Source organism: Pseudonaja textilis, chromosome 12, assembly GCF_049901715.1.
Source record: "Pseudonaja textilis isolate UNSWEBS1 chromosome 12, rPseTex1.2, whole genome shotgun sequence".
Taxonomy (NCBI): Eukaryota; Metazoa; Chordata; class Lepidosauria; order Squamata; family Elapidae; genus Pseudonaja; species Pseudonaja textilis.
In genome coordinates, this window is record NC_142001.1 from 20,953,130 (window position 1) to 20,976,419 (window position 23,290).

The window sequence follows — 23,290 nt, forward strand, 5'->3', positions numbered from 1 at the left end:
TGGCTGGGGGAGGTTGGGCGGGGGGAGGTCCGGCCCGAAGCGAGCCCCCTTCCCCTGTTTAGGGGGAATCCGTGCTGGGTTTCTAACTGATCCAATCCTGCTCTAAAGAGTCCCTCAGAGAAAGGTTTGGCCTCCCTGGGTTTCACCCCTGGGGTTTCTTCCCTCCCTGTTCCTGGTTTTCTTCGAGTACCCCGATAAGAAATGTCGACATCTCCAAGCCCAAATCCCTTTATTTTATCTATGACTTACTCATAACTGACCACTGAGACCCAACAGGGGGGGAAAAAGATTAAAAAGAAAAAAGAAAATCCACCTGAGAGTAATGGTATTTTGTTCATGCACCAGAATGAAAATAACAATTTCATAAGCAAAAGAAGGGGTGCCGTTTTGCAGGGAGACCCCCCCCCCCTGCTCCGTTCCCCACAACCGAGACAGGTTCTGATTTTAAGAATGGCACAAAACAATGAACTACAAGTAAGTAAGAAAGCGGAAATGAAGAAAGAAAGAAAGGGTTTGTCCGTAATGCCGTATTTACATTGTCCTTTGACTAGCAGGAACATTGTTCGTAGCTGCGAGTAGAAGCGTGTGAGTTTACACACTGCTTGTTTTTTCGCCACTGCAGCTGTTGATGGAGATCTCCGGGGTCCCTGCATGCATCTCCAACGCTGTCTCCATCTCGTCCAGCTCCATGCTGTTGAGTTCATGGCGGTAACTGTTCAAGTTGAGATCCTTGCCGTAGAAGGCGGTGGCGGAGATGTTGGGGCCCTGGCTGTGCAGCTGGGAGGCCCTCTTGCTGCTCTCGTAGTGGCACCGGATGTAGTTAGAGAAAGCCCTGCGGTAGGTCTTGTTGAAGAGGGTGTACACGAGGGGGTTGACCCCCGAGCAGATGTAGCCCACCCAAACAAACACGTCCAGAAGCTCACGGAGGACCGCCTGGTCACAGGCCTCCTGGCAGAGGACGGACATGATGTTGGTGATAAAAAACGGGCACCACATAACCAGGAACAAAAAAAAGACGATCCCCAAGACCTTGGAGGCCCTGCGTTCGTTGTTGATGGACTGCATGGTGCCTTTCCGGAAAAGGACTCCTTCCTTGTTGACCGGAGAGTTTAAGTGGGAAGCCGCCTCGTGGTTCTGCAGCATGGAGAGGTTCTCCACATTGGGGTCCTTCCTCAGGCAGCTGATGCTGCTCCTCCTCGGCTTGAGGGGCTCCCCGTAGAGGAAGAGGGAGGCCTGCTTCTGCAGCACCTGGATGGTCAGGCAGTAGGCAACCACCATGATCATCAGCGGGATGAAGAAGGCCACGAAGGAGCCGATGAGGACAAAGTTTTCGTCGTTCAGGACACAACTTCCGTTCACAAAGACCCGGGAATCATCTTGCAGGCCGATGACTGGGATGGGCAGGGAAATACCTGGAGGAGAAGACACGCCAAGAAGAAAGACCATCAAGAGGAGCAGACAGAGGAAAAGGCTGCTCCTTTCATTGGATTGGTGACCGGGCCTTGAATCCTTACGATTGGGGCATTGTCAGAGGGACCAGTCCCCTCCCCTGTCCCCCCCCCGAGAGCTCCCTCTGTCAAAGGAAATGAAGGGGTCCGGGGGGAACTGGGGAAAGAGTGACGTTGGGTCCGCTTGGAGATGTTTAATGAAATGGCCAAGATGCACCTGTGTTTTCCCACGGTCCTTTGGTATTAACTCTCCAAGATCCCCCTCTGTCTCCTGACCTTTCCTCAACTTCCTGGCGTCCAGGCATTTTGGCAGATGAGCAACTGCGATGGGAATTGGAGTCCAACGGTCAGTCCAGTAGATAGACCAGACCAGGAATTCAATTCCTTAGAAAGGCTGAATCTATTTTTATTGAGATCGGCTCTAATTAACCGAGTCCTGCACATCCGATTGTGCTGAGCTACCTTCCCCTTCTTATCCGGTCGTGACTTTGATTGCAGAGGTAGGGTTGGTTTACAGGAAAGCCCACCAAACCCCAATAAAGCTGTGGGCACCTTTTCTTACTATGAAGTGTGAGCCTTTAGGAGGAAAAGGGTGTGATCTTCCTTGGCTCCACTAGATGGGGCCCATGGCCCTGATGGGAAGGCAGGAGGCCATCTTGCACTGAAACACTGCTGGCGCCAAAGGCTTCTGTCTTCCTTTCCCTATGCAGCTCAGGAGCCCACCGGATGCCTCCCTCCCTCTCTTGCGTCCACCCACCCCATCCCATCCCCATCATCTAGAAGCCTTTGTCCCAAAGGCGCTTTTTCAAGAGGAAGATGCTTCACTTCTCCTCCAAGAAGTTAGTGAAGTCAGAGCTGAAGATGCTTCTTGGATGAGAAGCGAAGCCCAGTCGCCTCTTGAGAAAAGCACCTTTGGGACAACCGTGACCTGGAAGACAGAGAATCCCCCTCGACAGAGAAGCCCTGGGGTTTCCTTTGTGGGTCTCTCTCTTGACCAGGCAGGCCCAGAGGGAGCAGTTCATTCTTGTGCTCCGAAGCAAGGAAAGAAAAGGGGCGAGAAGCTGCCACGCATCACCCTGGAGCCGCGTTTCTCCACCTTGGCGACATGAAAGAGTGTGGGCTTCAATGCCCAGACTTCTCCAGCCAGGAGTTGAAGTCCACACTTCTTAACGTTGACATGGTTGAGAAATTCTGCTCTCGGCAGCTGCTCGTGGAGCATTGGTAGATTGATCGATCGATCGATTGACTGGCTGGCTGGCTGGCCGGGCTCCAGCCTACAAATACAAGACTAAGCCTAATAAAACCTAGGTTTAAATCTAGTAGAAGATTGATTGGTTGGCTGAACTGCATCATTTTAAATATACAATACTAAACAGGTAACATGGAAAGGCAGCCAAGATTCCTCTTGAATCAACTCCAAGCATTGGAAGGGAAATACTTCTGGTTTTCCGCAGCAATTGATTATCTGCTGTCCTTCAGCCCAGATCACACAAAGGTCTTAGCACGCCTTGTTTTATGACGATGGTGATTTTCACCAGAGCTTCCTTGAGGACAAGGCCTCGGTCAACGAGAGGGGACCGCTTACCCATCGAAATGGTCCAGACTGCAGCGATCTTCATGATGGCCTTGGTGCGGGAATTGAACCGGCTGTGTTCGATGGGGTTGCGGATGGCGACGTAGCGGTCGAGAGAGATGGCGCAAAGGTGCATGATGGAGGCCGTGGAAAAAAGCACATCTAGGGAAATCCAGATGGGACACAGTTGTTTAGGCAAAGGCCAGGCATAATCTGGAAGAGAGAGAAGGGAGAGGCGAGGAAGGAGACATGAGCGGAAGGGGCTTCAGCCCAGAACGGAGGGGGAGAAGGAGGAGGAAAAGGAAGAGGAGGAAGAGGAGGAGGAGGAAAATCCCCAGTCACTCAACCACGTTTGGGTACCACACTGGGTGAGGCTGAGGCAAAGCACCTGGCAGGCATGAGGGACCAGCAGGGGTCTCCAACCTTGGCCACTTTAAGACTTGTGGACTTCAACTCCCAGAATCCTTCAGCCAAACTTGGCTACCTTAAGACTTGTGGACTTCAACTCCCAGAATTCTGGGAGTTGAAGTCCACAAGTCTTAAAGTGGCCACGGTTGGAGACTCCTGCGCTAAAGGATCCAGGAACAGAGAAAGGAACCCTACTTCCCAGACAGGCCGAGGGGAAGAAAACCCACCCAGGAGAAAAGCATCTTCTGGACCAAGGGGGGCCCCTGACCGTGGCAACTTTAAGACCTGTGGACTACAAGGGTGTGCAGATCGTATCCTAACAGTTGCCGACACCCAGCAGGGGTGATTTGGTGACTGCTTCCTGCTGAGTGAAAAAGAGGCCGCAGGAGGAACATCATAATAAGCAGCAAGCGGGTGTGCCAGAAAAGTTGGCAGGGCCTTGGGTGAGGAACCTGCTCCATCCTCGGGCTGCCAAGCGAACTTAAGACAGAAGACTTGATGCAGCTTCTTCTGTTCCAAAATGAGGAGTCCAAATCTCTAGGCAACCTTTTGGAATCTGTCCCAAGGTTTAACCTGATTCCATGACAAGCAAAACTGTGCGCTGGAAGTTGGGGCCATTTCTTAAATGGAATAAAAGGTTAATGCAAAAAAGCTTCCCGTGTTGTGTTTCAGTTTATTTGTTGACCGTCTTGAGGTCATCCAGCGTTTTATTTTGCTGTCTTTATCTGTGCTTTATATTCCCCGTTTTTGGCTGTAATAATGGAGGAGGAGGAGGATGAATCTGAAAAAGGACAGTTGTAACAAGAGAAGCCTTTAAAAAACACAGCCTCCCATTTTCAGCCTTCCAGAGAAGATTTCTTTCCAAACCACAATTGCTTTGTTGTTTTGCAGCGAGGGCCTGCACCTACATATGGCCCCAGACCTCTTTCAAGGGGGCTGCCGTTGTTCTGAGAGTGTCCAGCCTGGGTATTTTCATTCTCCAGGTTCCTTTGAAAGGAAAAAAATACGCACAAAAGCCGTTTCAAATCCTTTGTGTATCAGGAGACAAGCTGGACTGCACATTCCCGGTTTTAAGCACTTCCAAAAGCAGTCTGGAGTTTGTGTGTTTAAACAAAAGAGAAATAAATGATTTAAGGGAATAAATGTAGAATGATGAGCTGTGTCCCAAATACCATCAATCTCTGTAAAACACGGTCACCTTTGGGAAGCCAAAGCAAACACCTGGGCCCAGCAGAGCCCTCTGAAGTGCCCAAGGCAAGAGGTGAGAAGCCGCAATGGAAACAGCAACCGGTAGCCATCAATCAAAGCACCAGAAATAGGAAATTGTTTAAGTCCATGGAAAATTAAACACTTGTCAGTGGGGGGTTTACTCCCTTCCTTTTAAGGCATCTGCTTTCCAGCATCCAAAAGGCCCTCCTGAACTGTTGAGAGGAAGGAATGGATTAATTTTCCAGCGATTGCAGAGCCTGGCCTCCTTAATGGCATTTCAGTTTCCTGACAAGGTTGAAAGTCAACTACCGACAAGAACTTGCAGACGGACTGATGGGTCCTCCCCAGCGGCGGAGAGCTCACGCCGCAGCCTGGCAGTTGACAGACGGATGAACTTCAGCTACAATTTGCATTTCTTGACACCCCTGAAGCGTTACGGCCAGGCGTGCGTTCGATTCTGGTTGCTCAGGTGTGCCAGACTCCCTCGTTTCCTTTTTTGTACCCATCGCCTAATTACTCCTGGGATACTTGTGGCTTTCGTCCTTAATTCCCCCCCTTCCCCGCGCTCTCATTTGCTCTGGCCCATCACTGGTTTTGGCACAGGGCAAGACCAAGTGGCAAGGGTGCAAGGAGGCAATTCCAGACGGAAGCTGTTGAAAAGAGCTAACCCAACGGAGGCTCCCAGACATCACGTGGAAGCGTCAGGGAAGGGTTTCCGGCGGCCAGGGGTTGGGTCGGTGGGGGGCAGAGGATTCCGGCAGATCCACAGTGGCTCCAGTTTCTCCTTAGTTCAAACATGGACTCGTGAATTGGAGAAGAAGATGCTCCCCTGCTAGCTTGGAGTTCTCCCTTCGGACTAAAGGAGATGATGGCGTCTCCTTCAGGGATGGACCCAAGCGCTTCCTTCTCCCGCCAGCCCTGGGTTTTCTTCTTGGGTGGTTGGTGGCTCTCCAAGGCTGCAGGTTTTCCCCAGCCTAAATAGGAGCCCAGGTCCCATTTCCCTGCAGACCAGGGGCCGAGCCAAGAGAATGCCTTCAGAAGGATGAAGATCCTTGTGCCGCTCATGGGGGCGGCTGCTCTGCAGCGTTCCAAGGGCACCAGTTGAGCAGACCTGCCTGGAAATCCTGGCGAATGAGCAGGTGTTCTGCAACTCAGGTGCTCCCTCTTGTATCCCTCAGAGCAAAGTGACACATCTGTGGACCTGCTGCTAGAAATAACCCAGCCCGGTTTAATTTCTTGTCTTTACTACTTTGCAGTGCTTGGGTTGTTGTTGTTGTTTTTTCCAAAGAAAAGGGGAAATGCCTTTGGTTCCCTGGGAGTTGGGTTCATTACTGCGCTTGCTTCTCAACTTCTACCATCTTGAGATGCTTGGACCATCTCACCAAATTCCCCAGCCATCCCTGGAGCCTCCACACCTTCAGAAGGCAACGGGGCCGAGATGTTTCCTTCAGAGGCACAGGGGATTTCTTTGCTTTTTAAACCACACCCACGAGGTCTTTCACACCCTTCAACCTGAGAATGAGACTATGTGCAAACTGTATGTGTGTGTGAGGGGGGGGGGGCGGAGTTCTCGCCAGAAGCGAATGCGAGCACAGCGCTGAAACCACCGTTTTCACAGTGACGGGACTCCCTTGTCAGAGCTGGGCTGGCTCTACATTTGGTGCAGGAAAAACCTCGAGGGGCTGAGAAGCAGGGGTGACTTTGCTTTCCCCACTGCTCTTGATTAAGGTGGCGTTTCAGTCCCTCTGGGGGAAGAGGAGAGGGCAGGTTCCCACCGTGTCTCCCCCTTGGGGGAGAAGCAAAGCCCCCTGTCTTAAGGAGATGCCTGACCGGGAAGTATCCCTTCGCTTCGGCCCAACTCCTTCCTTGGTCTTCCGAAGTTCTGCTCCCCTCCCTTGGCAGCGTGAGCTGAGACGCCCCCAATCTAGAGAGACAGGAAGAGCCTTGAGCAGCTTCCCTCAAGTTTGGCCACTTTTAAGCTAGGTGGACTTGAACTCCCAGAATTCTCCTACTGTGCTGGCTGGGGGAATTCTGGGAGTTGAAACCGACGCAGCTTAAAGAAGTTACGCAATGAACAGGGAGGGCCTCGGTGGGTGAATCAACTTATCAGCAAAATATCTGGAGGTACCTGGCATCTTAACGCTCTGCATCTATTCTCAAGAGGAAACTGGGGAGTTACAAGACGCGAGGGTGAAAAAGAAGAGCGCAAAACCTTCCTTTTTGTGTGGAGTCAGCCCTCGGTTGCTGCTGCCTTCAGCATAAACAGGCCCCAGGTGATGTGTGCGGAGTTTGTTTTGAAAAGCAAAAACGTTTATGGCGGCATTTCTGGCTTCCCAAGCCGGGGAAGTAATTGGGCATTTTTGGAGTGACTCCAACCTGTTCTTTTGCTTGCGGGAATCTTTCAACGTTTAAAAACAAAACAATGATCAATAAACACAAGAGAGCAATAAAAAGAGCAGCATGAAGCCAGGTGAGACAACTGAAGACAAAAGGCGGAGGAATAGGAGGCTGGGGGGGGGGGGGCTAAAGGGGGCATTTCCTTGCTTTTGGGACTGCTTTTGGGACTGTCTCTGGTCTAGTCATGGATGACCCTCTTTCTCCAGCCCCAAGGCTGTTATTGTGTGGGGAGGAGGAGCTAGAGATACTGCCTTGAGCTCCTGCAGGGAAGATAAGATTTTTTTTAAAAAAAATGGCTAATAATTAGACCAGTTAACCAGTTAGCACAACCCACTGAAGTGTAGTCTACCCAACCAGATTGGATTTACCTCTTGGCCCACCCAACATTTAGCCAAGCACATTTTGGTCTTGTGTGTTGTACGAAATCAGTTGGGTGTGGAAGAAAGGCAGGGAGGCAGATCCCCAATCAAATTAAAAATTGGATCCCCATGTTCCCATCAGATGCAAAGAATCAGGACCGTAGGTTGCAGCCTGAAGGATGTATCGTAGCCTATACACAAGAATCTGGTCAACTAACCATCAGCACTAAATTGGCACTGGATAAGGTCAACGAAATTCAAAAGGGGGCTGGACTTGGGTCTCTTGTGGCAACGCTGGGACTCTAAACTGATGACCCATTTTACTCTGCCCTCTTCTTCTGCTATGATTCCCACAGAAGGTACAGCATTCAAGCCAAGAAGATTCCTGGAGTGAAATTCAGATCCTGGGAACTCCACAGACAACATCCATGACATTCCCTTGGCAAGATAACGGAAGCAGTTCATCCTTCTCTTCCTCCGGGATGTTTTGTCAACTTCCAGGATAAGCTTCAGATTTCTGGTGGACTCTCATCCAGGTTAGAGTTCGTATTAAACCCTGCTTAACCTCTGAGGCTCGGTGAAGACTGCCAACTTTTTAACTCATCTAACGAGAGATATTTCAACCTCCTGCTGCTATTATCCGTCGTCTTGTATGTTCTTCCAGAAAGTCAAGATCATTTGAAGACTGAAGAACATTCTGCCCTAATACGTGAGAAAGACTGAAAAACTGTTTGCCAGGAAAACACACAACGTTCCTTCCTTAAGGGCTGGGTCGGCTTTCTTGTTCCTGAGATTTCACACTCCCTTCTTGCTTTCCAGGAGTTCAAACTCAACAGTTTTTATCACGTGTCTCCACTCTGGCTTCTATTCATTAGCACAGATTTTTAATTAGTCCTTCAGGATTGTCCTGTCGTAAAATACACCTAAGATGCCAAGTGTAACAGTTGACCATTAATAAGACACGAGAGGGGAAGGTGGACGAGTGAAGGCTCCAAACCTTTGCTCCAACTTCTCTTCCAGGTGGACCTGGGAGCCTCTTTCAAAGGCTCTGCAGCAGGCAAAGGTTGACCTCCGAAATGACGATCTCGTGTGAGTTTTGCATCCTAGGTAGGTGGCTGAGGAAGACATGAAGGGCAGCAGAGAAAGAGGACATGCCTGCTTTTGAAAGAATGAGCAGTTGTTTCAAGAATCGAGGGAAACTATAAAAGCAGCTCTCCATCCAGCCGTTCTCCAGACCTGCCCATCTTCCACCCCCGTGGCCTGCAGTGGGTGAAGCAGCTGCTCTGCAGGACTGCATTTCCCTTCCTCGGTGCAGAATACCAGAGTGGGTGACCCTATCCTGCCGAACTGAAGGGTACCTGATGGGCAGGGCAAAGCAAGGCCAATGGATCCAAGCAGCCTTTTCTCCTCTGGAAGGCCCTCCCAAGAGATTGGAAGCAGAACAGGAGTCTAAGCCTCTGGGTGCCCCGTTCCACCCTTCTCACCCTTCTCTTGGCCAACGCCCTTGGCGCAGGGTGTTCAGCCATGAAGGACTGCTTTTCCCAAGTCTCAGTCACATGCAGCAATTGGTTCACTGTTTCCCATTTGAAGGGCCATTTGAAGATGTGTGGACTTCAACTCCCAGAATTCCACAGCCAGCATGGCATTCTGGGAGTTGAAGTCCACACTTCTGCAAACAGCTCAGGTTGGGAAACACGGAACGAAAGTAAGAGAGGCCACAAAACCCCACTTCTCTCCTGGTGCCCACAAGGGTCCTATTATCTCAGTGTCCCTGGCCCCTTTGAAGAACCACAGATCTGTAGACCATCCCTTGAAGACTCCTGACTCTGGAGCTACCACAAGCCAGTGCCTCCTGTGCATGCAAAAGAGGGCCCCAAAGGGACAGAGCAGGTCCCCTCTCAACCTGAGTGCCCTTCTGTTCCCAGGCTGGCTGGAGGGGCAGTGGGAACAGCGGTGAAAAAAAGATTGCAACCCTTCTCATGTGTTCATTTGAAAGCCACTGGTCTCACAGTGCTACAGCCCTCTCATGGACACTAACAAGGGGGCACTTACCATAGAGAATAGTGACCAGAGATACTGGCATCACCAGGATGCCCACCAACATGTCCGCCACAGCCAAGGACATCAGGAAGTAGTTGGTGGCATTTTGGAGCTTCTTCTCCAAGGAGACCGCCATGATGACCAAAATATTCCCACCAATAGTCAAGACGATGATGACCAGAATCAGGAGAGCTGGCCAGTTCTTCTCCTTGATGGACTTCCGAGAGATGTCTGTCCCCATGGAGGAATTCAGGGGATCGGTTGTTGGCAAACTGTGATTCCCAGTCAAGTTGTGGCTCAGTGGCCAAGCCATCAAGCCGCTGTGCAGGCTGAAGTCCAGAGTGATGGATACGGTGGTCAAGCCAAGAATCCCTCCCCCACTGAGGGCACTCATCCTTTGCACACAGGTGCCTTCCTCTCCTCAGGAGCACCTGCAAACCAGTCCCTTTCTCAGAGGGGAGAAGACGGAGGGCAGCCACTGGATGGCCCAGCACTGGCCCAACAAAGGCGCTTGACCTTCCATAGTGGGTGAAAGCTTGTTGAAGCCAGAGTGATGTTCTTCCAGGCTGCCCGAGCCCAGAGCTTGGAAAGGTCAGCTGGTGAAGAGCAATGGGATCTTGGCAGCAATTCCCAGCGGGTCCTCAAGGCCAGCATTCTGTGAAAGAGAGAGAAAGAGAGAGAGAGAGAGAGAGAGAGAGAGAGAGAGAGAGAAAGAAAGAAAGAAAGAAAGAAAGAAAGAAAGAAAGAAAGAAAGAAAGAAAGAAAGAAAGAAAGAAAGAAAGAAGCACCTTCACTTATGCAGCCACTGGGGCAAAACCATAGGTGTGGTCTACCCACCAGCCCTCTTCCCACAAGCCTCACTTCTCCCCCCTGGAAGCCCCAAGCCTGTTAGAAGAACCCCCAGTGGGCCTTCCAAGCGTCCTGGTTCTGTTTGTCTGGTGGACAGCGCCCCACAGCGGAAGGCGGAAGCAACCCGAAGAAGGGGCTCTCCATCGGCAAAGGGCTCCTTCTGTCCCAGGACAGCTTGGCTCCCGCAATCGTTCAAGACACCCCAAAACCTCCTGCGTCCTTCCTGCCGCAGCCGGAACGCAGCTCTTGCCCCAGGGGAAGGCTCAGCCCCGCCACTTCCAAGAGGCCGAAGGAAGCCAGGAAGGGATCATCGCCCTAAATGGAAACGTTTGGGACGCCTGGAAGGAGCTGGAGGAAGAAACGGCAGAGCCATTCAGGAAGGGGGAGAAGTTGGTTTTGGCGAATAAAGTCGGCTGCCAGCCTAATTCCGGGGAAGGGTTGGCATCTAACAAGACCAACAAAGCAGCAAAGCGGGGAGGGGGGTTGCCCATCGCGGCTCTTCCACAAACCAGAGAAAAGGCAGAGCAAGCTGAGTGCGGAGAAGAACGGCTGTTCCGTCTATGCAGGGAGCCCTTCAGGGAGGTGCCCCCTGGGCACTGGCCTTGCCCAGGTGGCACATACGCTGGACACCGAGTCCCTCACCCCCAGCTGGCCAAATGGAAGCTGTGCTCCAGGGCCTCCCAAAGACGCTGGCTTGGGGGAAGCCGTGGGAGTGGTGGTTCTTCCCCCCCACCTCTTCTCCCCCCACCTCTTGGGGGAAGAGCATGGGCATCGCTGCAGCAGGAGGCCAGGCCTGGCAGCAAAGCCCAGAGGTTAAATCAATGTCGGGGGGCAGGAAGCCTTGAACCCAGGCCTGCTGCCAGCGCCAGGGAGCCGAGGGGGACAGTCCCTTGAGAAGCTGTGACGGCCACTCGCTCCCTCGCCCGCCTCGGAGAGAGGGGCCATTTTTGCTTGCAGGCCAGGCCAGCCACGCCCAGGGGACCCTGATGCCTTCAGCCCTGAAGCCGCTGCAGGCCTGCTAAACCCGGTTACTGAGGCTAACGGGGGTCAAACCTGGCAGAGGGGTTCTTAGGACTCCAGGGTTTCTTGGAGAAAGAGAGCCGGGTAGGGAAGGGGCATTTGCGCAGAGTCGTGGCTTTTTCGAAGCCAGCCCAAGAACCACCATAGATCCCCACTAAAGCTGAGGGAGGCCATTAGAAGAGGTTCTCGTTGTCATAACAGAGAGCATCTTGGAGAGCTTCTGGTGCATTTTATATGGGGACACACACACACACACACACACACACACACACACACACACACACAAAAGAAGAAACACCCGTTTGATTCGGAGGGTTCTTCAGGTTCTACATGCTGGCTGCCAAGTGTCTGAATTTTTATCGGTGACCATGTGGATCAGAGGTGGGATTCAGCCGGTTCTGACCAGTTCTGGAGCACCGGTAGCAGAAATTTTCTGCTCCACCTCCCGAGTCCCAGCTGATCGGCTGGGTCTCCTTTGGTTGCCCTGCACAGGAGAACAGAGCTGGAAAGCAGGTTAGTGGGGTGGGGAGGGAAGGGGTTTTTATATATATGTATCCTTCCCCTGTCATGCCCACCAAGCCACGCCCACCAAGCCAAGCCACACGCACCAAGCCACACGCACCAAGCCACACCCCCAGCTGATCGGCTGGGTCTCCTTTGGTTGCCCTGCACAGGAGAACGGAGCTGGAAAGCAGGTTAGTGGGGTGGGGAGGGAAGGGGGATTTTGCAGTATCTCCTTCCCCTGCCACGCCCACCAAGCCACGCCCACAGAACCGGTAGTAAAAAAAATTGAATCCCATCACTGATGGTGGGGATACGGTGGCATGAGCGCAAGGACCGGTCAGTATTATTGTAACTCTGGAAAGGGACTAAGCAATGGGTTGCAAATCTCCGTATAATGTTTTGACTTTCCCACCTTCCGTGTGTGAGAGGAGAAAAACTGGGCTCTGAAAACTGCTGCAATTGTATCGGCCTCAGATTGATTAAAAAGGCCCCAAAATGAAAGGATATATCCAAGTGCTGGTTGCAATGATTTCCTAAGCATAATGAAATATTTGCAATCTGCTGTGCCAGCGCTGTTTTTGCAACGTGTATCTGCAAAGTAATTAGTTTCAGGAGTTATTTTGGAGTAAGAATATCCTGGACTTTGGGAAACAGGGAACTGAAAGTAGCAGGTGGTAGGAGATTTCATACGTACACGCGAGTATGTGTTAAATGTGTTAGCTGGCGATCCGTATGAGGGAACAAGGAAGTAACTCCAGTAAAGTTCCACTTACCGAGGGGCTGTCAGAAGAAAAGGTATAAAAGAAGGAGGTGGGTCTCAAATTATGGCCACTGAGGGTAGCTGTTCCTTGCTGGACCTAGCTGCTATCTCTGGACCTCACTGCAATGGGGTTATCGATGTAAGTAATGCTGTAAGATTGTATTGATACGTTGGCTGTTCATGTTCCAAACTGCCCATGAGACAAACCTCTGATTCTAAAGTAAGACTTGTTGTCTCCTATTTCTTTTATTGGGGGGCCCTTGGAAGCCTTTTTGGTGGTGGCTCCCTACCTTGGAGGCCCCCATCTTTTCCAAAGCCCTTCCATCCATTCAGCCTCTTTGCAGGCTTTCAGACTTTCTCCGGTTGCTATTTTTAGTTTCCTAACCGAAAGCTTTTTGCCATAATTGGATTGTCTGATCTGCCTTCTAAAAATGGCTTGGTGGATTTAGCTGACTTTTGGAAGCGAGCCTGGGTCCCCCAAAGGACTCGTCTAGGGATGGATGCTCAGGAGAAGGAGCCCCACCTGCACCCAGAAAAGCCATAGCCCGAGGACCCCTCCCCACTCCCCCAGCTCTCTGTCTGAACGGCCTCTCTTTAAGCTCAGTTTTCACTGGGTTTTTCCCCCCAGTTGCTGGGCCAGCCAGGTTAAGAACCACCTGAAAACTGCCTGGGTGAGTTCAAGCGCTCCCAAATACTTTCAGCCATAATCTCAAGAGCCTCAGTCATCGGAACAAAGAGCAAGAAAATTCAGATCTCTTAAAAATATTCTCATTTCAAGCCAGCATGTTCTGGAATGTGGTTCGGTAACAGGTTGAACCTTTAAGGTGGGGGGTAACCAACACCGTTGTCTTCCACACACCTTCACCTCTGTGGAGGGAAGTTCTGTTCTTAGCTCATGAAAATGGGCTGAAATCGCTACATTAAAAGGAAAGAGGAATGCAATATTCTTGCAATAAATGGGCAAATTATGTACACTTTGCCAACATTAGTTGGGAAATGGTCAGTCTCCCTGCTGGACCTCTATTTTCTCCCTTTCCTTAGATAATTTTCACCTTAATGGCTTGTAATTCACTTTGGCTTGTAATTGGTGGAACCCCAGTTATTATGTCAGGGTGATCCAGGCTGGATCCTTCCTGTCATGCTGGAGTGCACACATATGTTGATTTGGGGGGGGGAGGGGGGGGAAGGGACACGGCCAATGCATCCACACACACACACACACACCCACGCACACACCCCAAGTCCCATCTAAAAAATCTTCCCGAAAAGTTTGAGATCTTGCAGTCAATATCAGCTAATGTCCCAGAGGCAGGCAGGTTTCTCACAATTGAGTCTCAAAGAACTGTTGCTATCAGATAATGTTTCTGTCATTTAAAATCAAGAACTTTGACATGCAGGAGGAAAGGTTGCGACAAGCATTCTGGGGAATGGGTTCTTTTCTTGCTGGGAGAATTGAGCTTCAACCCTGGGAATCACCACTGAAATAGCACATTTTTGTCCCCCTTTTTGGCACAGTTCAGATCTCTCTTTCTACTGCAAATGCACAAAACAGCTTGTAAACAGACTCCAAGTCGCAGCTACGACTTCCAAAAATGAGAAGAATCCACGTCCATGGAGCTGCCCCCAACTTGGCTCTCCAAGGATTTTAAACCTGGAGTCTCCAACTCTGGCAACTTTACGACTGACTGGTGGACTTCAACACCCAGAATTCCTCAGCCAGCCATGTCCACAAATGGTAAAGTCGCCAGAGTTGGAGCCCCCAGTTTTAGGACCTGTGGGAGTTTTTGTCTTCCATTTTCCTCCTTTTGCTTCCCAGCTGCTCCTCCAGCCCAAGCAAAGAAGCATCCCCCAGGCTGGCTTCTAGAGCAGGGCCTGGAGACCAGGAAGAGCATCCCTATTCCACCAAGAAAGTCCAGGGCCTGCCCAGCGAGGAAGCCAGAAGCTGCCTTCAACCAAGTTATGGCTTCCGCTGCAGCTTCTCCTGAACTCAACTCATGACAACATGGCGCTGATGATATGAACGATGTCAGCAGATGACTTCATGTCCATCGGTTGCCCCGTGATGTGGTCATCGCCTGGTATGTACCAGATATCTAGGGAAAAGAAGGACTAGGTGTGACAATGGCAGCGGTCTTCCAGTATTTGAGGGGCTACCCCAAAGAAGAAGGGGACAACTTATTTTCCAAAGAACCAGAAAGCAGGACAAGAAACTATGGATGGAAACTAATCATGGAGAGAAGCAACTTGGAATTAAGGAAACACTTCCTAGTGGTGGGAGCAATAAACCAAGGGAACAGAAGTTGCCTTCAGAATCTGGGGGGGCTTCATCACTGGAGGCGTTTAAGAAACTGTTGGACAACCGTCTGTTTGGAACGATATCGAGTTTCCTGCTTGAGCAAAGGGTTGGACTAGAAGACCTCCCAGGTGCCTTCCAGCTCTATTCTGATCGGCCTACTCTTGGCTTGGTCTCCCAAACAGACCAGGCAGAACTACAGAGAAGCACTTAACACTCTTGTGATGCTCAGCTGCAGCCCGCTCCCCAGCCCAAATGCTAGCTTCAAACCGGCAGCATCGCCTCCTGAGCCCACTTCGGCGGCCCCAGCCCAGATCTGCCCCACTCAGCAATTCTCAGCCTCCAGGGAGGGGGTCCACTCGCCCCTGACGGCCCCCCCATCCCGTCTGAGAGAGCTCGACTCCCTCGCTTTCTGGCGGCTGCAGGTGCCCCCCTTCCCCCCCCCCGGCCTGAGCTATTGTTGGCTGCCTCTGACGTCAGTGAAGACGGCAGAGCCAAACTTGGAACGTGGTGCTCCCAGTTGTGGCATGAATCAGCGCTCCACAAGTTGCGATGATGACTGAAGAGCCAAAGTCGTTTTCTTCCTTCCCTTCGGCGGCTCCGGGGGGGGGGGGGCTTCCTCCCCTCCACCAACTGCTGCTCCCGGCAGGCGGACCAGCTTGGCTTTCACGCTGCCAACAGCTGCCGGCCCCTCAAAGCCAGAACTGTAGTCCTGACTCCACGGCAGACAACGGGGGCTTGTGAAGAGCCCACCCAGGTGCTGCCAGGGAAGCTGCTCTCCTGGCACTCCTGGCGCTTCTCCTCCCCCTGCTGCCCCCCCCCCAGCTTTCCTGAAGGGTCTGGCGGCTGAATCTCTCCCCAGATATCAGCAGGGGGCTTCCCAGCCTCCCCCCTCCCAAGGACGGCCCAGGCCAACACCTGGAGGGCCCCTCCCACTTCCAGGTGTGGGAAGGAACCTCCGCGGCCATCCCAGGTCGGCCTCTTTTGAAAGAGCTCTTTGGAAAAGGAGACCAGGGCCCAGCCACTGACTCATCCGCCTGTTCAGGGGTGGCGGGGGGCGGTCCAAAGGCTGCGGTTTTGGCAAAGGGCCCAGAAACAACAAGGCCTGTTTTGTTGATATCAACATTCATTTTGCCAGAGAACAGATGAAACCAAGCAGCCCATTCCCAGATGAAGCCCTTCCTTGTTCTGGGAATTGCCAGACAGGCCCGCCCAGGTGTCCTGCATGGCTCACGAGGGACACGTGGCTCCCCCCTTTTTGTCCACCATTGGGGTGAGCCCCAGAAATGCTCTTCGGAGCCTCTTGGGTTTAGAAGCATGCAGGGAGATCCTTCCTGGATCGGGCCAAAGCGTCCCGATCCATCATCCTGGGTTCTGCTCTAAGCCAGCTGAGCACACAAAGGACCCGGAGGACAAGCTCTTCTCCAGAACTTCAGATGTCACCAAAAATGGGAGTTTTCCCTGTGACACGCGGCCACCAAAAGTGCAACCAGCCATCGCCATCAAGGAACCTGGAGACCGTCGTTCTCCCCTTTGCCTCCAGAATGGTCTTTGTTGGCACCAACACGAGCAGATCTTCCTCTTGCCTGCTCCGCAGTGTCTCCGCCTCACCAAAGAGACCCGTTGACCTTCTTGTCCTCCAATGATTTCTCCTCAAAGCAGATGCCAGCGAGTTTCCACGCACACGCTCCCCAGGACGCTTTGGTCAGCTCTCTGCTGCATGGTCAGCCACGCCCTCCTCCTCCGTTGCCTCCTGCCGGGGACTCCCAGCTCCCCACTTCCACGGGATGGGCAAAGAGGGTGGCCTTGGGGAACGGGAGGAAGAGCTGCTACCAAAGCCGGGATCAGACAGAAGGAACCCGAGCCCGGACTCTGTCACTCTATCCAGAGGTTCTAGGTTTCCAGGGAGCTTCTCCCCCAATTGTCTCTGGGGCACAGGAGGTGCCAGGCTGTTTTGCCCGGAGAAGGCAGGCCTGCTTCCAACTGGGCTCCATCCGCCTTTCCACAGGGGGTCCTATAACCTGAGGGCAGCTTGAAAGGAGGCCTCCCCAAGGCAAGATGTCATTCTGGGCCAAACCCCGGTTCCCCCTCCTCCCCCAAGTTCAAAGGGCCTGGTCTCTCGAGCCACACAACTTGGCCATTCCGCAATGCCTGTTACAGGAGACCCTCAGCCCGCAGGCGGAGAGAGCGGGGATACTTCAAGTGCCCCACGGCCCTGAACCTTATTTTACCAGAATGACTAGGTTGGAAGGGACCTCAGAGGTCTAGTCTTCACGTTCAACTCTGCTTAAGCAAGAGGCCCTATAACCTTCCCGACCTCCTGGGACGGAGCGCACACAACTTCTGGAGGCATTCCACCCATTAATGGTTGTCACTATCAGGAAATTTCTCCTTATTTCCAGGTTTATTTCTATGGAGATTCTCAGTCTTCTAGGTCCTGGTTGTCCCAAAGGTGCTTCTTCAAAAGGCAACTGGATTTTATATTTCCTTGAAGACGTTTCGCTTCTCATCCAAGAAGCTTCTCTGGTTCTTGGTTGGATCTCCCTTTGATCACTTTCCACGCATTGCTTCTTGTCAGACTGTCATAGGTGCCCCTTTGCTTGGCCTCAGTCAGGTAAGTGCTTCTGCCAGCTGTGCTGACAGCCATTCTGCTCTCAGTCCAGATGTTTTGGAGTTCCGTTCCCACCAGGGCCTCCCTGGAGTTGGGCCCAAACCTCTCCACCCTGTCTTAGCCCAGACGAATTGCCAACCGCAGGTAGCGCTGGCACACCGGGCTCTGCCACTCTGGTCTTGAGAGGGCAGGGAAGAGGGGCAGCCGGTGAAGGAGCAACTCCTCGTGCCAGCCTGGACCCCCAATCCTCAACCTTCTCCCGCTCCCCGATTCCTCTTGGCTTGCAGACTCCATCACCCTGCCGGGACAGGACGGCCAGACAACCAACCACCCATGGAAGCCGGCAGATCAGGTTGGCCAGGAACAATTCGCCCAATTACCAAAGCAAATCTCCCTCTTCATTAAACCCTTACGTGAGTTCAGTTGGTGACTAATTCCCCCAAATTTTAATCTATTCAAGAAACGACGTATTATTAGCAGGGGAATCACAAATTGGCAGGGAAATGCATTTACGGAGTCATTTCCTTTTAATTCAGGCATGAATTAAACAATGCATCGTTTTATTTATTTATTTATTTTTAAATGACAAATTCTATTATCCTGGAGGAAAAAAGGCTTTGGGGAAATTAAGGTCCGGTGATGGAACCTCCTCTTGACAATGTCAACAACGGGGCTGTGGAGATTTGTTTGCTTTGGACAGATGCTGTACGACACAAATTGGCAGAAAAATCAATCTTGGAGATAATTTGTGCTGGCTAAGAGAGAGGCAGGGAGCGAAGGGGGACTTTGGCTCTCGTCCAGGGTAAAACTGTAAAACATCCCGAAGTTTCTGCAAAACTGTGAGCGCTCCACAGGGAGAGCCAGGCAAAAGCCGTTGCGGCTGGAGAGGCACCTGGGGAATCCGTCAAGGTGCCATGTGGATGTGAGAAACCCAAAAGAAAGAAAAAAACCTCAAAAACAGCTCAGAGATTTTGAAATCCCACAATCCATTGCAGTATTTCTCCACCTCAGCAACTTCCGAGCTGCGTAGACTTCAACTCCCAGAATTCCAGCTATCTAGAGAATTCTGGGAATTAAGGTCCACACAGCTTAATGTTAGGTTGAGGAACACTGATCTATCTATCTCTCAATATATCATCTATCTATCTATCTATCTATCTATCTATCTATCTATCTATCTATCTATCTATCTATCTCTATCCATCTATCTATCTATCCTATCTATCTATTCTATCTATCCTATCTATCTATCTATCTATCTATCTATCTATCTATCTATCCTTCTTGGGGAAGCTGTTGGCCTTCCAGAAGGGGGTGGGGGGCAACTGGTACCCCCAGCCAGTATCGCTTGCAGCCAAACATGGATATATGCTGGAGGCAGCATGAAAATCAGACCCCTGCCCTGCAAGTAGGGACCCCCAGAATGCCCTGATGGAATCCATCTGTCAGCTAAAAAGACTGAAGGCAACTATCTACTGCATAAACAATTACTCAGGGTAGCCATAAGCAAAACATTTATTACCTCTGGGGGAAATTTGTGGAGTTCTTTTATTTAGGAAATTTACTTCCCATCCAGTCCCTTTATGGGTTTGGGCGGCTTACAAAAATGTTGTGAAATCTTCAATAAAAAGGACCGCAAATGAAAAACAAACTGGAACAATAAAACTAAAGCTTTTTAGAGGCCTGGAAAAATAAACAAGCTTTTAACCCTAGCCCTAAACTCCACGAAAGAAGGCAGGGAAACCTACCCAACTCCATCAGCAGTTTATCCCACAAACACCAAAGCAGCGTAGAACCCCGGTTTGTGGTTACCGGGAGGCTCAACCGGACCAGAGGAGGTGGTCCCATCCATCACAGAGACCCTCATTTGTCCTCCGAGGCCGTCTTTACACAATATGCAAAGCTCTACGCTTTGCCTTCCTTTGATTGTGTGGCTCTGTGCCCCATGGTTTACAGAGTAGGATATGGGGAAAAACTCCAACGAATGATAGATTAAGCAACCAAGCATTCTTATGGGCTAGCCTAGAGGCGCCCAGCGTAACTGAGCTGGCGCCCTTTCCGGAAAAGACTTACAGCATTTTTCTGATGAACTGAGATGCAAGTCACAGACTTTTTGGGACAAAAGGCACTAAGTTTCAGCAACTTTTTACTTGGAGGAAGGGAATGTAAAGACGTCTCCGGGATTTTAATTACAGAAAGATATTGCTTTGCTGCTGAACTCCACTCCAAGTGCTCTTGGACATTTGCATGCATCTCATTAGGCTAATCAATTTGTTTATTGGTAGCAATCTACTGCCAGAGTGTTCAGTGGTGTTCCATGCGGTGCACTGAAACTCACACACCTCCCCTTTGGGCAGCCATTCGATGAAATTATATTTAAATTTTGGAAAGGCCGCAAAAGAAAATTGAACCTAAAATGGGATTTTTATGTTTGCTCCCAGTTTTCCCATTGTACAAAATATGACGCAGCCACATCCCTCTCAACTAATCTGGCTGCAGATGTTTGTTTGGGTCTCAGGGCCTAATGGGGAGTGGCAGAGAAGTCAGGACAGCAAAGGTCCACAGGAGAATGTGGGCTATTTTGAGCAAAAACAGTAACAAATATTCTTATTTAAATTTTAAACAGGTGAGGCAAGCCAAGCCAACTATAAATCACAAATAAGTTAGGCAAAGACAGGGAGAGTAATTAAAAGTCCAGAAATAAAAAGAAATAAAATGAAATAAAAAGAAAATAAAAAGAAAATAAAAAGAAAATAAAATGGCAATTAGGAAAAGAATGAGGGAATGTGTAAATATGTAAATATACCATGAAGAAGATTGAGATGTAAGGATAAAAGATATTGATTTATAGTAAGAGCAAGATGCAATGGTAAAGGAATAAGTAAATACATCTATTGAAAAATGTGAGGAAATGCAAAAGCTATCTTGATGTTGATAACAATGTATAAAGTTTTGTTTTATGGTTTTAAAATTTGGAAACTTAATAAAATTTATTTTAAAAAAAAGTATTTAAAAATGGAGTCCTTAATCAGAAAAAGATTGCTGCAATTGCTATCAGAGAGGGGAGTGGATGAGCGCGAGGCAGGCCGACCTAAGACCGCATCAAGGCTAGGAAGCCATAGAGGTCCACCCTGGAATGACCACCTAGGAGATGGTGAACTGGCTTTCCTCTCTCCCAAGGTATTGTCTGGCTTGAAAGGAAAACCAGGTTTCTGAGCAGACAGAGGCCAAAATGCGGGTTCCCCAGAGTTTCTGAGAACCCAGGTGCCCAAGAAAGTGTGTCTCTTGAGACTCCTTGAACTTGGGAAATTATTGGACACTTGCTCTAATCTGATGTCCTGCCACACAAGGGTCGTTTTCAGAAGATCAAGTCTCCACCAAGTAACTGGAGCTTCTGGAAGGCTACATTTCCCTTCTCCCTGGATTCTGGGGATTAGGTGAGATTGAGGTCTCTTAATGTCGACCAAGTTTTGTTGATTTATCTTAGAGCGTACAAGAAGAACCTGATGACCGATATGTCAGCATCTCAGCACGTTCTCATGATGCAGTAAAAGACACAAATGATATACTGATTTGAAGGGGAAGGAAGGGAGACTTACACAGGCATATTTGTTATGAAAATGAATCTATGGTCAAGCCAAGGGAAACACACCATATTCTATTCTATTCTTTGGACTTTCCACCCTGTTGAAGAGCCCTCTGAGACAAAGAACAAAGCAACCTATGTTGTGACTTACAACATAGTTACCATGTTCACCCATTGCCTTTCAAGCCAGCATGAGTCCAGGATAGTTAGTGGGTAGGCTGCCTATGAATTATCTGGGCAAACTGGACAAGATGCCCAAAGGATGTCCAAGAAAATCCCGCTTCGCCATCTGGCTAGCTGCAACTCAGCTCTTCCTCTCCATTGGAATCTGGCATGATGAACATCTCCAGATGTTGGCATGAACTAAGCAAAACCCAGCAAAGGATTCTCAGAGAGAGGAGAGAACCGGGGAGGTGAACACCCAGCGCTGCTGGCCTCTCCTTCCAAGTGACTCAGCTCCTCAGAAAAGTGGAAATTGTGTTACTACTGATCAGTAGCAATCAGTAGGAATCAAGATCGAGTTTTTGATTTTTATCTCTGAGTTGTTCAGGTTTTTTTTTTTAAGATTGTTCACTTTTTTCAGTATACTTTTATTCTTTCTTTGATAATTACTGGTTGTTTTCGCTTTTAAAAAGATCGGCTATCTATTTTGACCGTGGAGGCTTTTTATAGAAAAGGAAGCAAGGAACAAGCTGAATTTCAATAAATAGTCTGCAGGATGACAAAGTTAAATCAAAGAAGTTTCATATGCATCATATTGTGACTGTATCAGCCATTATATAAAATAAACCCATCTCTTTTAAAATAAAGACAAAGCAGGCCGGAGCCATTTGCTGTCTGTTTAGCCCTGGGAATTTGGACCGTGCTCAGCCATAAATCCCTTCCCAAACCCTACATTCATCAAAAGACAAGTTGAAATACCATGCTCTGAAAGTCATTTATGACGCCTCATATTTAAAAATACACATTTTAAAGGGGGGATTGCATAACTCTTTGTGAATCCAGAGTCATACAGCAAAATCCAGACGGTGATCATTCTATGTCATTCCACAATTTATGGTAGGTGGAGCAAAGTAACTCACAGCAGCCTTTACAATGACTTCAAACATCTCAGAACATCTCAGGGGCTCCTAGCTGTGATTCTGAGCCAGGAGGCAAAATTTCATTCCCAAATGACTCTCAAGAAAGGTTTCCTTAGTGGGAAAGAGGAGCCAAGTACCTAGTTCTCAATGTTATTCCTCAAAAGCAAGTCTCTCGTATTCATTCCTGCTTTGATGGTTTTCTCAAGTCATCAGCCCAGTGATGTCATCATCTCTACCCTGCCATTAATCCATTTTGAGAAGCAAATTCCACAAACCCTTAAATTAACATCAACTGCATCTGTTCCATGAGCTTAATTAAGAGTCCTTTTCCAGAGAGAGATGGGTGGCTTATAAATTTAATAAATAAATAAAATGTCCAAATGAAAATGAAATTGAAATTGTGTTTGTGTGTGTTCCAATAGGGCTGAATAGAAAAACAGCCTCAGAATGACAAATGAGAGGCTACCCATTGCTTATGTTGGTTTTAATCCGCTCTGGCTGGCAGAGGTGAAGCCTTCAGCTGGACTGTCAGCTCTCAGGAGAAGCCATGTGCAGAGCCCTCAGGACAGGCTGCCAAAGGATTGGGGCACAAAGGAAGCCTTTGGTGGGGAACACAGAAGGGATCGGCCTGGCTTTGCAAAATGAACTCATCTGGTGCCTGCCTGTCTTTATGTCCTCTCGGTCATATCTCTCTCTCGCACAAAAACCTTGCATTGATGCGCCGTCCTTCAAGCTGCCCAGTTTTGCTTGAATGGAGTCAGGAAGTGAGGCAGGACTTGGTAGGGGAGGGATCCATGCAGGTGAAATGGCCCACTCCCCCCCTCCCCGCCCCACTTCCCGGGGACCCTCGCGCTCCTTTGAGAGTTTCGGAGATGTTTTCCAGTCAGACCTGAAGCTGGTTGGATTCCGGTTCTCAACACGGCCAGGCAGGGTGGGCATAATTAGAATCCACCCCATGGAGGCTGGTTGGAGAACCAGGAAGGAAAAGAGTCCCAGCTCAGGAATGGGAAAGAGAATGATGTACGTTCTTTCATGAGTGCAACCTCTACTGAGGCAGATTGCACCTCTCTAACTCAACACTTAATAAGCTAATGTAACTGCTGGCTGAACTCCAGGAATATCTAGGATCTCAGAAAGGATTTAACTGGTTG

The 23,290-nt window shown here is 49.9% G+C and overlaps 1 protein-coding gene across 4 annotated transcripts in view; it reads right to left on the reverse strand.

The window, feature by feature from the left end:
- Nucleotides 1–512: 512 nt before the first annotated feature.
- Nucleotides 513–23,290, reverse strand: part of HTR2C (5-hydroxytryptamine receptor 2C) — a 68,923-nt gene continuing 46,145 nt past the window's right edge. For 3 of the 4 annotated variants that reach the window (XM_026716653.2, XM_087941209.1, XM_087941210.1), the window contains exons 2-4: nt 9,447–10,089; nt 3,034–3,234; nt 513–1,412 (exon numbers count right to left, since the gene is read on the reverse strand). In XM_026716653.2, coding sequence (XP_026572438.2) covers nt 592–1,412; nt 3,034–3,234; nt 9,447–9,828 — 1,404 coding nt within the window. In that variant the 5' untranslated portion in view covers nt 9,829–10,089 and the 3' untranslated portion in view covers nt 513–591. The remainder of the gene's footprint in view (nt 1,413–3,033; nt 3,235–9,446; nt 10,090–23,290) is intronic. The other variant, XM_087941211.1, reaches the window with a different exon arrangement.